Here is a 13,370-nt window from a genome sequence, read left to right as displayed (position 1 = left end):
CTCTCTCTCCGTTATTTCCATCTGTCTCCCTCATTCTCCCTCTCTCCCTTCTTCTGTGTCTCCCCTTCTTTCCTGTCTCTGCCTCACTCTCTATCCACATCAGGCTCTTTGTCCCAGGCAAATTGTTCCCAAACCTGAAAACTTCCTCTGTCCTAGGTAACATTTCCATAGACATGGTGAATAGGTGAAGAAATTGAGCGCTGCATACCCCTAAACAACTGACCGTGTCCCCTAACTGCAGCTTCATCAGCCACAGAATAGTTAGTAAATGGTTTATGGGGCTGAAAGGAAAAAATAATAAAAAAATCATGTCCATAGTATATGATGTCAGTGTAGGGCCTGCAGGAATGTACAGGTCAGTGACTTTATAGATTGGGATGATCGGAAGCAGAATAGATGCCAAGTGATTGCCGCAGTTATCCCAGTGGCCTGAACATAGATACCGGTGCGATCTTTATATGCTTTTGGACTCCATATATTCACCTGGCAGAAGACCTTTAATGGCTGGTTCCCTGTGCAAAGCCTATAGGCTAAACACAGCAACACAAGCAAACAGGATTTTCTCATTTGTGTGCCTGTCCAACTGGTTGGTCAGCTATCTATAAACTAGTGTATTTGGTTGCCCTTACAGGAACCTTATATTGAATAATGGAATGTTTCTTACATCGCTGTATTATAGTAGAGGGAACACCTTTAGGTCATATATGGTTCTATAAATGTTGTGTTCGCGCTGCAAACTGCAGACAGCGTGACTGAACAGGTTACTCATAAACAGGAAGTCACAACTGTATCAAGGCAGGTAGTTGCTAAACCAAGGCATCATTTAGTAAGGTAATTATATCAATGTATTTTTAAACGGCTGATTTCAACAGTCTAATGAACCTTTGCACCTGTACACTGTAATTATAGGCAATATCTGGATTCCAAGAAACAAAGCACAGACGTCACTGTGTCCTAAACACATTATAAAAGTGACACCTCTCCCTTTATGAAATGCTGGTACCTTCACTGTCAGACATACTGTATGCATACATTCATCACACCTTATATAAAAGCTGCTAGGACTTGTCAGGTATCTCCTTCCGCTGCAATTAAAGCTGCACTATTATAGGTAAAGTGTCCCTCTCTAAGCTGGAGCACTGGCCTACTGCAGGCAGACATATTTCCAAATACAGAACAGGTACATCAATTAAGCTAACCAGCAACTGAGTGGCGTCTGAGCAGGTGGGATGGTTACGGGATGCCGGCGCTCAGGATCCCGGCGGACAGAATCACGACGCCGACATCCCGACAGGGTTAGAATGCTGACACTTGTTGGTTAGTATTCTAACCCTCCCCCTCTCCCTACCCTAACCCTCCCTCCCCGGTGCCTGACCCTAACCTCCCCCCCTAGTGCCTAAACCTAACCTCCCCCTCCCTGTACCCTAAACCTAACCCTCTCCCCTTAGTGCATAACCCTAACCCTCCCCCTCTCCCTACTCCTCCCTCCCCGGTGCCTGACCCTAACCTCCCCCCTAGGGCCTAAACCTTGCCTCCCCCTCCCTGCACCCTGAACCTAACCCTCCCCCTACCCTAACCCTCCCTCCCCGGTGCCTGACCCTAACCTCCCCCCTAGTGCCTAAACCTAACCTCCCCTCCCTGCACCCTAAACCTAACCCTCTCCCCTTAGTGCATAACCCTAACCCTCCCCCTCTCCCTACTCCTCCCTCCCCGGTGCCTGACCCCAACCTCCCCCCTAGTGCCTAAACCTAACCTCCCCCTCCCCGCACCCTAATCCTAACCTCCCCCTCCCCGCACCCTAAACCTAACCCTCCCGTCTTAATGCCTGATCTTCCCGCCTAGTGCCTAACCCTCCCCGAAACCCCGCTACTTACCTTCGGGATTCTGGCAGGCGGGATGCCGGCACTTTGAGCGCCGGAATACCCGCGGTCGGGATATTGACCGCATCCCGAGCAGGAGAACCAATTGAAAGTTACAATCTTTTGGTTTTATTACCATTGATGTCAGCGGAACAAAAGAGGCTCACCGGGAAAAAAACCAGATCCCTTAGCTGGGGTCTCTTTAGTAAAATCTTTTTACTAGGTGGTAGTTCAGCTTTAAAGCAATTCTTCTGATACACTTCAATAACTATTTCCATTGAATACCAGGCAGATTCTGGAGACCTATTCTCTTCCGTCTCTGCGTGTCTTTCATCCACTGTTTGCTTTTAATCACACAAATAAAGCTTCTGTTACCAGAAACTGCTGAGACCCTATATTAAATGATATTGCCTTTCTGTTTGTCTAATATAAACATTAAGGGATGACGGTAGCAAATATTCTTGTTATAGGCCTTTATCTAGTTTCCATTGTGGTGATAGGTAGTGTGCTTGCCAAGCTCCCTGTTTAGTGAAGTTTCAACATTTCCAGCTAGTCCATGTAATCCCTTTATCTTCTCCCAGAGCTCATGTGCCAATATATATGTAAGGTGTGTTACTCCTCGCATAGCACAATACAGTGGGAGCCTAATGTGTTTAAAAACAGTGTTTGTCACTTTTGATGCCATGCTAAAATTAACTAGCACTTTATGGTCAAACACAAGATATCTCTGCCAACACATGATGGGTTCTGATTTGAGGGCTAGTTATACCTTTGCCAGCTATGTTTTTTCCCCAATAGACAGTTTATGACCATAGGCTGGAGTGACCACGCTTGAATTAAGTTTTCTTTGTAGATGCAGACTTATATCGCTTTTCCACCAAAATCCCGTGCCTGACCTGGAACACAGTTCCAAGCCGGGTCAGACCCGGGATGTACCACGTTCCCACTGCGGCAGCAACACGGAAATTTCCTGGGTCAGCGCCATCCACACTGCACACGGGTGCATTGCCAGAAACTCCAGCTTTTCCCTTGAGCGCCAGACCGGAGAGGACCGGTGACCAGGGGAGGGGATGTCCTTTTGGGAGGCTCTGATGTCACATCAGGGAGGGGGATGTCCTTTTGGGAGGCTCTGATGTCACATCAGGGAGATGGGCAGGAGACAGGGGCGTATCTTCCTATTGGCTTGGATGGCCCTTGCCAGGGGCAACAGCCGAGGGGGGGGCGCTGTTTCAGCCCGACATCACTAGCACATGATCTCCTGTCTCCTCTGCTCTTAGCAGTGTCCTGCAGTCAGCTGCAGCAAAGATCCCTGGTCTCCTTCTGTCTCCTCTGCTCTTACCAGTGTTCTCCATTCATTGTTACTATGTATTAGAAACATTTAAAATTAGGGAGTGTAAATTTTTTTTTATTTTTATCCCTAATATATTTCATCCCCCACAATACCCAACACATACCAATCACCACTCACTAATTCCAAGGAATTAGTGCAGGAAAAGAGTGCAAGCACCACATCAATCACAAGGCTCTATTCCCAAGGTAATTTGCATATATGCAAATTACCTTGCCCACAATGCATCTTGTTTGTTATTGATGCCCTCTTTTCCTGTGTTGTTGACATATAGAAATTAATAAACAGTGCTTTTCATGTAGTAAGTGTTAGAACTGAAAAAAAAAAAATATATATATATATATATATATATATATATATAGTCTCCCTATTTCTACAGGCATGTAAATTGAACTAACCCCAGTGTAAGTGTAATAAATTTATGTTTTCGTCATTTTGGGATCTTTTTAGGTGGTGGCTAAACCCGTGTTTGGAATAAGACATGATCCATATGGACTGTCTTCATTCTTATGTGGGAAGATATGAAAGATCTATCATCTCAGTAAATTAAAGGTGGAGTGTAGGTATCAGTTGTTAAAAAGCGTAATGCAGTATAGATAGCCCAATTTGAATATATGTAAATTATGTTACCCATAATGCATTTTTTTTGTTTTTGATTCAATGTTTTTAAGCTTTTCCTGTGTTTTTTTGCATAAATAAATTTATATATAGTGGTTTGCAATGGAGTAAGTTCTATAAAAGATATATATATTACAAAGAGAAATAAAAATTATACTCTTCCTATTTCTTCACATGTGTGAATTAAACTACCCCCAGCCGCTTCTGATAATTACATAGGTCTGCTATGAAAAAGCTTTTTTAACGAATTTATGTGATACTTATAGATTTTTGGCTTCTGAACACGAAAATGACTCGAAAATGACGGATTTTACATATCACATCACGTTTTTCTGCAAAACGTGTATTTATGAATAAGTCATTTTTTTCATATTTTTTAAAGTAATAAATGTATTCTGCCTACATTTATTATAAAACATTGTCTTAAATAAATTCAGTCAGTAATATAGAACGTTGCATTTCAGTTCTCGACAAAAAACTTTCCCCCGCCCAGTATCAGATTAAGGTCCACATGGGCCTGGAGCTGAAATTTACAAATGGCCTAAACCCCATAATGTCTAAAGGAACATTGCACACACACAACAACTACAACTACAAGGTGAGCTGGCGAAGGTGGAACCAAATACAACAGATGCAACATAGTTTTGCCCTCTGCCGGCTCCTTTTAACCCCTGCCTAAAAAAGTTTAGAAATTGGAAAAAATAATGTTATCAAATCCCTTTTAGTAGCTCCATGTAACGTTTTATTTCCACCTCTACATATAAAATTAGGACTGATGAAACAATTTGTAAAAACACTGCCTAAAGATGGAGAAACTTTCAAATATCTTTGCACCAAATTCCCTAACCTATCCGATGCTAAAATGGAGAATGGCATTTTTACAGGCCCTGACATTAGAAAGTTAATAAAAGATGAACATTTCGAGCCGTGTAATCAATATTGTGGAACTTTCGGCGTGGACTTCGTTCAAACAAGTGATTTCAACATTTTTAGGCAATGTCAAGGATCCAAGCTACAAAGAAATTGTCAGGGAAATGCTTAATAGTTACAGAAACCTTGGCTGCAATAGGAGTTTAAAGGTACATTTTTTGAATTCCCATATTGAGCATTTCCCGAATAATATCAGAGACTACAGCGAAGAACAGGGTGAACGGTTCCACCAAGACGTTAAGATGTAGAAAGAAAATACCAGGGTCGTTGGGACGTCAGCATGATGGCTGACTACTGCTGGATGATACACAGAGACGACACAGAAAAAGCTTATAAGCAAAAAACGACAAAACGAGGTTTGAAGGCAAAAAAACAAGATATTAACAATTTTTTTCCAATAATTATGGTTTTGTTTCTATTATTGTTTGATTTTAATGTTATTTTGTTATGTAATTAAGATAAAAACACAGTGATATCATCTACACTTCTTCGAATTTCACAATAAATATGTCAAAAACAATTAAACTTCTTGTTTTTTGTCTTTAAAATGTATGTAACCCCCTTATAGGTAAATGTGATGTGGTGATTTTTTTTAATATACTATTTCTTGATGTACACAGGAGAATAATTAAGAATATAAAAGTATTATTAAAAAAGCTTTCAATACCACAAATTTCGCAGACCTGTGTTATTAATAAAACTTTCTATTTTGTATATGAATGGTGTACTGTAACTTGAGCATTTACCACAAAACCACATCTCCTGGCGTAAACCTTTCATGTTTGCTTCTGTAAATTCTTTGTGTAAACCAGGTGCATACGCTCACACAAGGGCGTATTTTTAATGGGTACAGGGTGTGCGGTGCACACGAGACCCTGGGTCCAGAGGGGGCCGCAACACACACCCTGCACCTACACTTTTTTTTTTTTAATACTTACCTCTCCGATGTCTCATAGAGTAGCACTGCTGAAAACGCCTGGATAATGGCCATCGCGGCCATTTTCCCTGCCTTTTGCGCATTCGCAGTAGGAAATCACCGGGAAAATGGCTGCTGTGCCATTTTACCGGTGAACTGTGCATGCGCAGTAGACTTCAGGCACACCATAGGCGATCTCACTGATCTGCCCCCCTGACTGAGGGGGACAAATCCACTCCCCTTCCCAGCACTAAGGAGGCATGGCCACGCCTCCTTAATTGGGCCACAATACCCAGGCCTGTTACTGCTCTTGACGGCCCTGCACAGTGGTGTGGATCCGCAATTGAGAGCACCACCAAGTGCATGTGCCCCTGCAAACTAAGCAAAATGCGCATTTATTGGCACATTTTACATTTGCGATTTTGACACAATTTCTGTCCATCTCTACATGAGCCCCCAAAGGCTACAGCAATCCTCCTTAATAAACTTTTCAGTGATCTCTTCCTCTCACTGTGCAAAAAGCGTACGTGCATGAAATCAGGTTCTCGTTAAGCCTGGAACTCTCTTTATATGTGCAAATGTTGTGATTGGTTATCTGCTTAAAGAACCTCCCAACCAACAGGTGAAATGACCTGCTGCTTATTGGTGCGATCACTGAGGTTTCCAGTAGTACATAATGTTCTGCCTAAAGAGAGCTTCAAAAAACAGGCTTGGAAATATGGATATAAGATGTGTGTGCATTGAAGAGTTGTACTGCTCCTGTGTGTATGATTTCCATGCAGGACTGAATACTAAATGTTAGTTGAGAGGGGTACATATTTTATGCTATGACTAATAGGGACCTTGGTTAGCCAGACGACAGTGCTTAGAGATTGATGGTTAACCGAGCTCCCCATTTCTACTCTGTAGCGCAGGGTAAAATGCCACGCTCCGAACTAGACCCACCTCAAAGGTTTTTAACCCATTCACTGGCACAGAATGGGATTCATCAACATGTAAAATGCCATTAAAAAATCCTTATCTCAACTCATAATTAGTTTAATATTTTATTAGACAAAGTTTAATTTATTTCTAGAATGGACATTCAGTGCTCCCCCAGGTTATACCATCAGTTTTGAAAAAAAGGCTATGCCTGAAAACAGGGAGAAGACGCAAATGATCCGCAGGAGCGATAATTGGAGTATATCTGAAAGACTACTGGGGACTATGGGCCTGATTCAGACCCGTTCGCAAGCGCTATGCGGGTCGATGGTGGGTCATTACGCACGTGCTGCGTGCGCAATACACGTGCACAAGCCCCGGAGCGAGTGAGAAATTCACTCGCTCCGGGGCTCTCTACAAACGGGGCGGCTGTCGATGTTGATTGACACGTCGCCCAGTTTTGTAGGCAAGTGATGTCAGTAGTGAGCTTCCGGCTCTTCCGGCACCATCACCTGGCTGCTCGCTAAAGCTGTGGGTGGTCACCCACAGCTTAGCGAGCGGCCAGGAGGCCGGCTAAAAAACAAAAAGCGGCCGCCCTGATTCAGAGCGAGCGCTCACTTTTTGCGAGCGGCTCTGAATCAGGCCCTATGTGTAAAAGCCCAGATTTCTGCTTGCCACCTCATGAGGGTGCAAAGAGAAATAATGGATGCCCAGCGGCACGAACAATTCAATAGCTCTCGTCAATTTTGACGGGAGTTGCGGCCACATTATAACAATTGAATTCTCCCCTACAAGTTTAAAACAGGTTTTTTTTTGTTTGTTTTTTAAATAAATAAATAAATAAAATTTGCACTATTCCTTATTTTTTTAAGATAGCAATTTAAATTAGCGGTATGTGGGGATTTCATGCCTATTTTAAAGCAAAATTATCCTTACAAATGATCCTTGTGCCACATTATTCTTCAATACAACTGCCTCTGGCATTGAATTAGTTAACACCCAAACATGCAAAGCTCCCTTGTTACCTTGGGCAAGTTTGTTTTAAGACAACCTGACCACCTGGGGGATGCAGGATGTTGTTGCAATTGACGTAAGTAAATCAATGTTACTTGAGCTGGGATTGTCGCTTACATTATCTCCTGTATTAGGGCAGTTTCTCATTCTGCCTGCATTGTTTGCCATAGGGCCAATTATACATAGTGCATGAACCCATAATATAGACATACTGGTGTCTTGTAAGCAAGAGCAGCCTCAGATGTCCTGATAAGAATATGCATTTACTTAGGTATGCGAGATGACGATCACTAACATAAATTAAAGCTGGTAGCAAATTCAGTGGAAATTTAATTTCCCATCCAAAAATAAGCAAAAAAAAAATAAAATCTAAAAAGTAATATATAAATAATGATAAAAGTCATATCAAAAGTTACATAAATTGTCCCATAAAACATACAATTTGACAGTAGAATAATAAACTTTGTGGCCCCTTATTTGTCTTTTTCCCTTTATAGAAACATTATTATTATTTTTAATGTTTATGCTGTTCATTCATCTTCCAAGCTCATGTCATTACTCTTCACCATATATTTTTTAAGTAACTTTCCATCATATATATCCTGCAGTTCTCTTCAGGGCCGTAACTAGGGTAGTGCGACCAGTGCCGTGGCACAGAGCACCGCAGGTCAGGGGGCGCTGTTGGGTCCTGTCAATTTTCCAGTTTATTATCATTCTTACTTGTAGCTTCCTCTTCTTTTATCCCCAGCATCTCCTGGCCTCCCCTATCTCTTCCCTGGCTCTTCCCAATGAGGCCATGACCCTTTTTCAGGTGCTCTATATAATGTCCCTATTTAAAAAATGGGGGGGGGCATAGGGCACTAAAAAGTCTAGTTACGGCTCTGGTTATTTTATTGTATGACATACAGTGAAAATATGCAATGATGGATGGATAGGTGGTGGTGGTGCTATTGCTGGTTGCGTACAGATTAAATTTGTGATTCTGATAAGCCCGGCATCTGATTTGCCAAGAACATTGAAACAGAAGCTGAGACAACACTATCTGTAACATGAAATACGTATTTCCTCTCTTTATTGTTTTGTAGTTATAACGGACCACCCCCCCCTTTATCTGCATGAGGAGGAGAAGGGACATGCATATCACCTCTCCACTGGGTGCTTTTGCTCAGAACACTGCCTGTCCCATCATGCACCAGTAGCTGGAGTTTCTCTGTCATGCATGCATCAATTGCGCTAAGGGGCGGGCATAGACAGAGGCTCCTCCCGCTCTGGAGCGAGTGAGTGAAAACTGAAGTGCTGTTGACTTTTAGAAGCCATATGGACACCAGGATGCTTCAAAAGTGCAGCCAGGAGAAAAGGGCCAGGGCCTAAGTTAATACCCACACACTGGAATGTCATAAAATAATGTTTGGGCATAGGGCAACTTCCAATACAAAAATGTCTCTCTTGTTTTTTTTTGTTTTGTTTTTCATCTGCTTTCCTTCACTTGCTACATAATCCAGCATTATTATTATTATTATTATTATTATTATTACTAAACCGGCAATTCCTGTTTTTCAGAAGAAAATTTTCAAGTACAAAAAGGTTCTGAGTAATCCAAATCGCTGGGAGGTCGTCCTGAAGGAGATTAGGACCTTGGTGGACATGGCACTGACATCCCCACTTCAGGATGACTCCATACATCAGGCACCACTAGAAATTGTCTCTAAGTTACTCTCTGAGGTAAGTGTTTCTGTCCATCTGTCCAATTGGTCCATAGCTTCCCCCGATAGATGAGGTTGAAGAAACTCTTGTTGCCTTACAGTAGAATTTAGTCAGTGCTGTCATTTGTTTAGTCAGAGTCTCATTTGTTTCCTTGGCTGTGATTACGTCACTGTGACAGACCTGCACAGATAGTGACTAGGGTACATTGTTACATTGTTGTTATATATAGTTATCTACTTTTCATAAATTTTTGCTGTTGCTGTGGCGATGCAACAAATGGGCATGGCAAAACGTATGATGCCACAAAGCACGTCCGCGTGCCCCTGCTTACCCAGTGTTCACTTGATGCTACTTTGCAGGACTTCTAGGAGAATTGCCTGTTCTCCCTGGAACCTGGGAAGTCTCCCTATATTAGGTGAGGCTCCCGGACATGCAGGGTGAGTAGGCAACTAACAGTTGGCTCTTAATTCTGCAGAGACTTTGCGCGATTGTAATTAGACTTTCACCCAGGCAGCAGAATCTTCAAACCTTCATGACATATACTTTGATAACTGACACATGATCTATACTGGTCCTGTGTGTGGCCGACTGGAGCCAGCCTGTGTTATATCTGGTTTTTGTTACCCACAGAGGGGGCAATTCTGATGTGGACGCAGGTAAAGCATTGGGTGTAAGCACCCAATGTTTTATCTCTGCACATGCATGCGGGGCGCACTGTGCATGTGTCCCGATGTTTACCGCCAGGAGGCCCAGATCGATATCGCATGCAATTTCGATGGTCGGTAACTGGGGGGGGGCGGCTCACAGTTGCGGGCGCTTCGGTGTCGGCGACCATGTCTAAAGCAGTAGTTGCACTCACAGCGGCGGCCATGGTCACCCTGACATTCTGCACCGGCCATAGAACGTTGGGCGTCCTATTGAGGCGACCATTGGCTGCTGTGTGAATCCGCCAATGAGCGTTCAAAGACACACTATCAGTGCACCATCAGCCCCACCATTGGAAACTGCACCTGCCTATGGTCAGAGCGAGCATATGTAGGTGCAGTGTCCGATGCTGGGGGCCGATGGTGCGCCGATAATGCGTCTCAATAGGACGCCCAACGGCCGCGCCATTAACATAAAGACACAGTAGCAACTGGCGACAAAAGTTGCATCCACTACTGCAACTGCCTCTTCCTCCGAGTCATCTCCAGAATGTATAGTGTTATTATTTGTGAGTAATATAAGGGAGGAGGAAATTACCCTGTTCTCGGCAGTAACTCCATGATGTGAAAACCACTGTCGATCATGGGATATGAAAATCCTTCGCAATGTGGCTCCTCCCCCTGGCATTTATTGTTACATCATGTATCTCCTTAAATGTTTGCATGTGTGAACATGTGTACGTAGGGATTCATGATCCCTATGCCGACTCTGCCAGTTCTGCATTTCTTCAGCAAAATGTGTGGGAAGTAACAGCTGTGTGTGGGTGTCCTTAAGGCAAGTCAGATTAAAGCTATGTGAAGCAGCTCCTATAGATTACTTGTGTGTTCTTCTGTACGGCAGCTAGAAGGCCGATCATGACACTAGTCACCCACCAGCCTTGGAAACCTGTTCTCTAATCCTCTGACATGACAGTAAAATAAATGACCCAAGCTTATCATATGCCAGGAAAGTTTTCCACATTGATGAAGCAGCATTTTTAACATGCTTTGTCCCGGTTCGTTTTGTAGTCATTGATCCGCCCAAAGAGAGGAACAGTTTGTTATCCTGCGCACCATCTGGGACTGGTTGGGGAACCAGTGTGTTTCATGCTAGCGATACAGAGGGCTTTCTCTTATTCACACACTCTAGAAGGCTGGAGCCACAGTCAGTGCCAGTTGTTAAGTCATTTTTCGGAACCTAAGGAACGATTTGCTTCCTTGATATTAGTCACAGTACATACGTTTTGGCAAGATTAAAATTGAGAACAATTTAATTTATTTTCATTTTAGCACATCCAGTTAACAGATAGGAAGGAATATGTTTGTCCTTTTGACATATGACAGTCTGTGACACTTTTGACTAACACTAACCTTAACCCTTATATATTAACCCAGAAGGGGAAATATCTTGTTGAAACCATATCCAAAATTCACTAAAACAAGCAAAAAATGTCCTTATCCAGTCCAACTTGCAGACTCTCTATGATCAATCCAAGATAAAATAATGGTTAACGATATCTATACATAGGGGAGTATCTAATAAACAGCGCTGCTAATTGATCCCGGCGGGGCTATCCTATTAGCCCTGAAGTGCCACCCAACGCTGGCACTTATCGTGGAGGTTTTTTTGTCCCGACAAATAATCCAGGATAAGTGTTGTTTTTTCACCACCTAAATGGCAAAAACACATAGGTCCGCCAGCTTATCGCGGGTCCTGTGTGTTTTCAGGAGAACTATCTTTTTATTTTGACCAAAATAATAGGATAGGGTGAAGAAAAACATTGGCGCAAAAAACGGGGATAATCGCGGCTATCCATTAGCTCCCGAGCAATGTTCGGGGCTAATTGGATACCCCCCATAGTATAAAATAAAATCTCTGGTAAGCGTCTGTCTGTTTGTTCTGGCTAATCCTGAGAACCACTGGACGGGTGTTGATGCAGTTGTCACTATTCTATAGAAAGGTTTAGGTGTATGACACATGTGACAATAGGGAGCCAAGCAGTGACGATTTTAGTGAAGCAAGTCAATGAGAAAACGGACGTCCAAGCGCTTTCTTGGTTTGCGTTGCCTAAACCATTAAAGATAAATCACAACTATGGACTTAATTTTATACCTTGTAGAGAGTGATACGTATTATCCGACTTCTCCAGAAAAATTGATGTAAGCTCTGATTACTGACACAAAATTCCAGTTTGTCCCTTTTGTTACTGTTCCTATTTCATTTATGTAAAAAACTATTCTTTAATTCCAATTCCCGGTAAGAGTCTGCTTTGGCATGAAAGCACAGAGACAAACCCTTAACGTGGCCGCAGCTGACCTAAGTGGAGACTGTTTTGCTCATGGACAATTTTGACGTGGCCCTTTTGCGTGTCACGTCAAAACGTAATCTTTTGTGTTGACATCAGGAGATAAAAACGACTAATGTCATCTACAAGGCAATCTTGTGAGACCTCAGTTAAAAAAGACTATCACTGTGAATTCAAAATTGCTCCCGTGCGAATCTGAGGTGGACGCGATCTGCGGCTGTGCGCATAGACGATACGATGTGCCTCGGTTACGAGCATTCCCGCTCCATCCAAATGTAGCATCACACATAATTGAATCGGTACTTTACAATCTGACGGCAACTTAACATGAAAACATCTCATTGGTTGTCTGAATATCTTCTGTAAATCCTGTATTAGACATGTAAGCTTTCATTATTGACCCCAATAATTGAAATTAAACACACCTGTGAGGTCAGTAATAACCTTCAATGCCTAGGTTACATTTCCCCTTCGTAGAAGACCGTTAAATCTGTATAATAATGCATTACACACCTGCAGAGAAAATGCTATCACCCAATGGGTGACCTCAAAATCAGTGCAAGGTTCGAAATTGATCCAATCTAAACAAATTGGATAATTTTTGACAATCCGATTGACAGATGACCCTTTTTACCTGGCGTGTCTGATTAACAGCGTAATAGGTGGCCCGTCATATAGGCATGAGTAGTATCTGTTTATTTAGATTATTTTAAATGCATTTTTTATTATCTCATACTGTAATTTTCCATGTTACTCTTTGATTGTTGTTAGTTCTGTTGTAATATCTTGAAAAGGGAGATAACTGTTAGTGATTTTATTCCTGCAGAACAGTAATCTAACCACTCAGGAGCACGAGAGCATTATTGTGGTAAGTAAAGACATTATTATTATCCAAAGGCCTTGTATGCACGGGTGTTCATTGTAAATGCTTAGCACATGTGCTTAAATCCTATTAAATGCTCTTTGATGTTGTTAGTCCAAAAAATGATGGAAGTGAATGGACCTGTCTGCTCGCACTTTCTGACAAGAGTTTTGGAGTCGTTCAGAAGCATTAATGCCTGGTAACATACA

The 13,370-nt window shown here is 42.5% G+C and overlaps 1 protein-coding gene across 4 annotated transcripts in view; it reads left to right on the top strand.

The window, feature by feature from the left end:
- The window catches only part of CMIP (c-Maf inducing protein), a 194,140-nt gene that overhangs the window by 96,548 nt on the left and 84,222 nt on the right, over positions 1-13,370 (top strand). For all 4 annotated transcript variants that reach the window (XM_088458364.1, XM_088458365.1, XM_088458366.1 and 1 more), the window contains exons 4-5: positions 9,167-9,328; positions 13,126-13,167. In XM_088458364.1, coding sequence (XP_088314490.1) covers positions 9,167-9,328; positions 13,126-13,167 — 204 coding nt within the window. The remainder of the gene's footprint in view (positions 1-9,166; positions 9,329-13,125; positions 13,168-13,370) is intronic.

Source organism: Taudactylus pleione, unplaced genomic scaffold (assembly GCF_031769625.1).
Source record: "Taudactylus pleione unplaced genomic scaffold, aTauple2 ptg000828l, whole genome shotgun sequence".
Classification (NCBI taxonomy): domain Eukaryota; kingdom Metazoa; phylum Chordata; class Amphibia; order Anura; family Myobatrachidae; genus Taudactylus; species Taudactylus pleione.
This window is presented reverse-complemented; position numbering and strand designations above follow the sequence as displayed.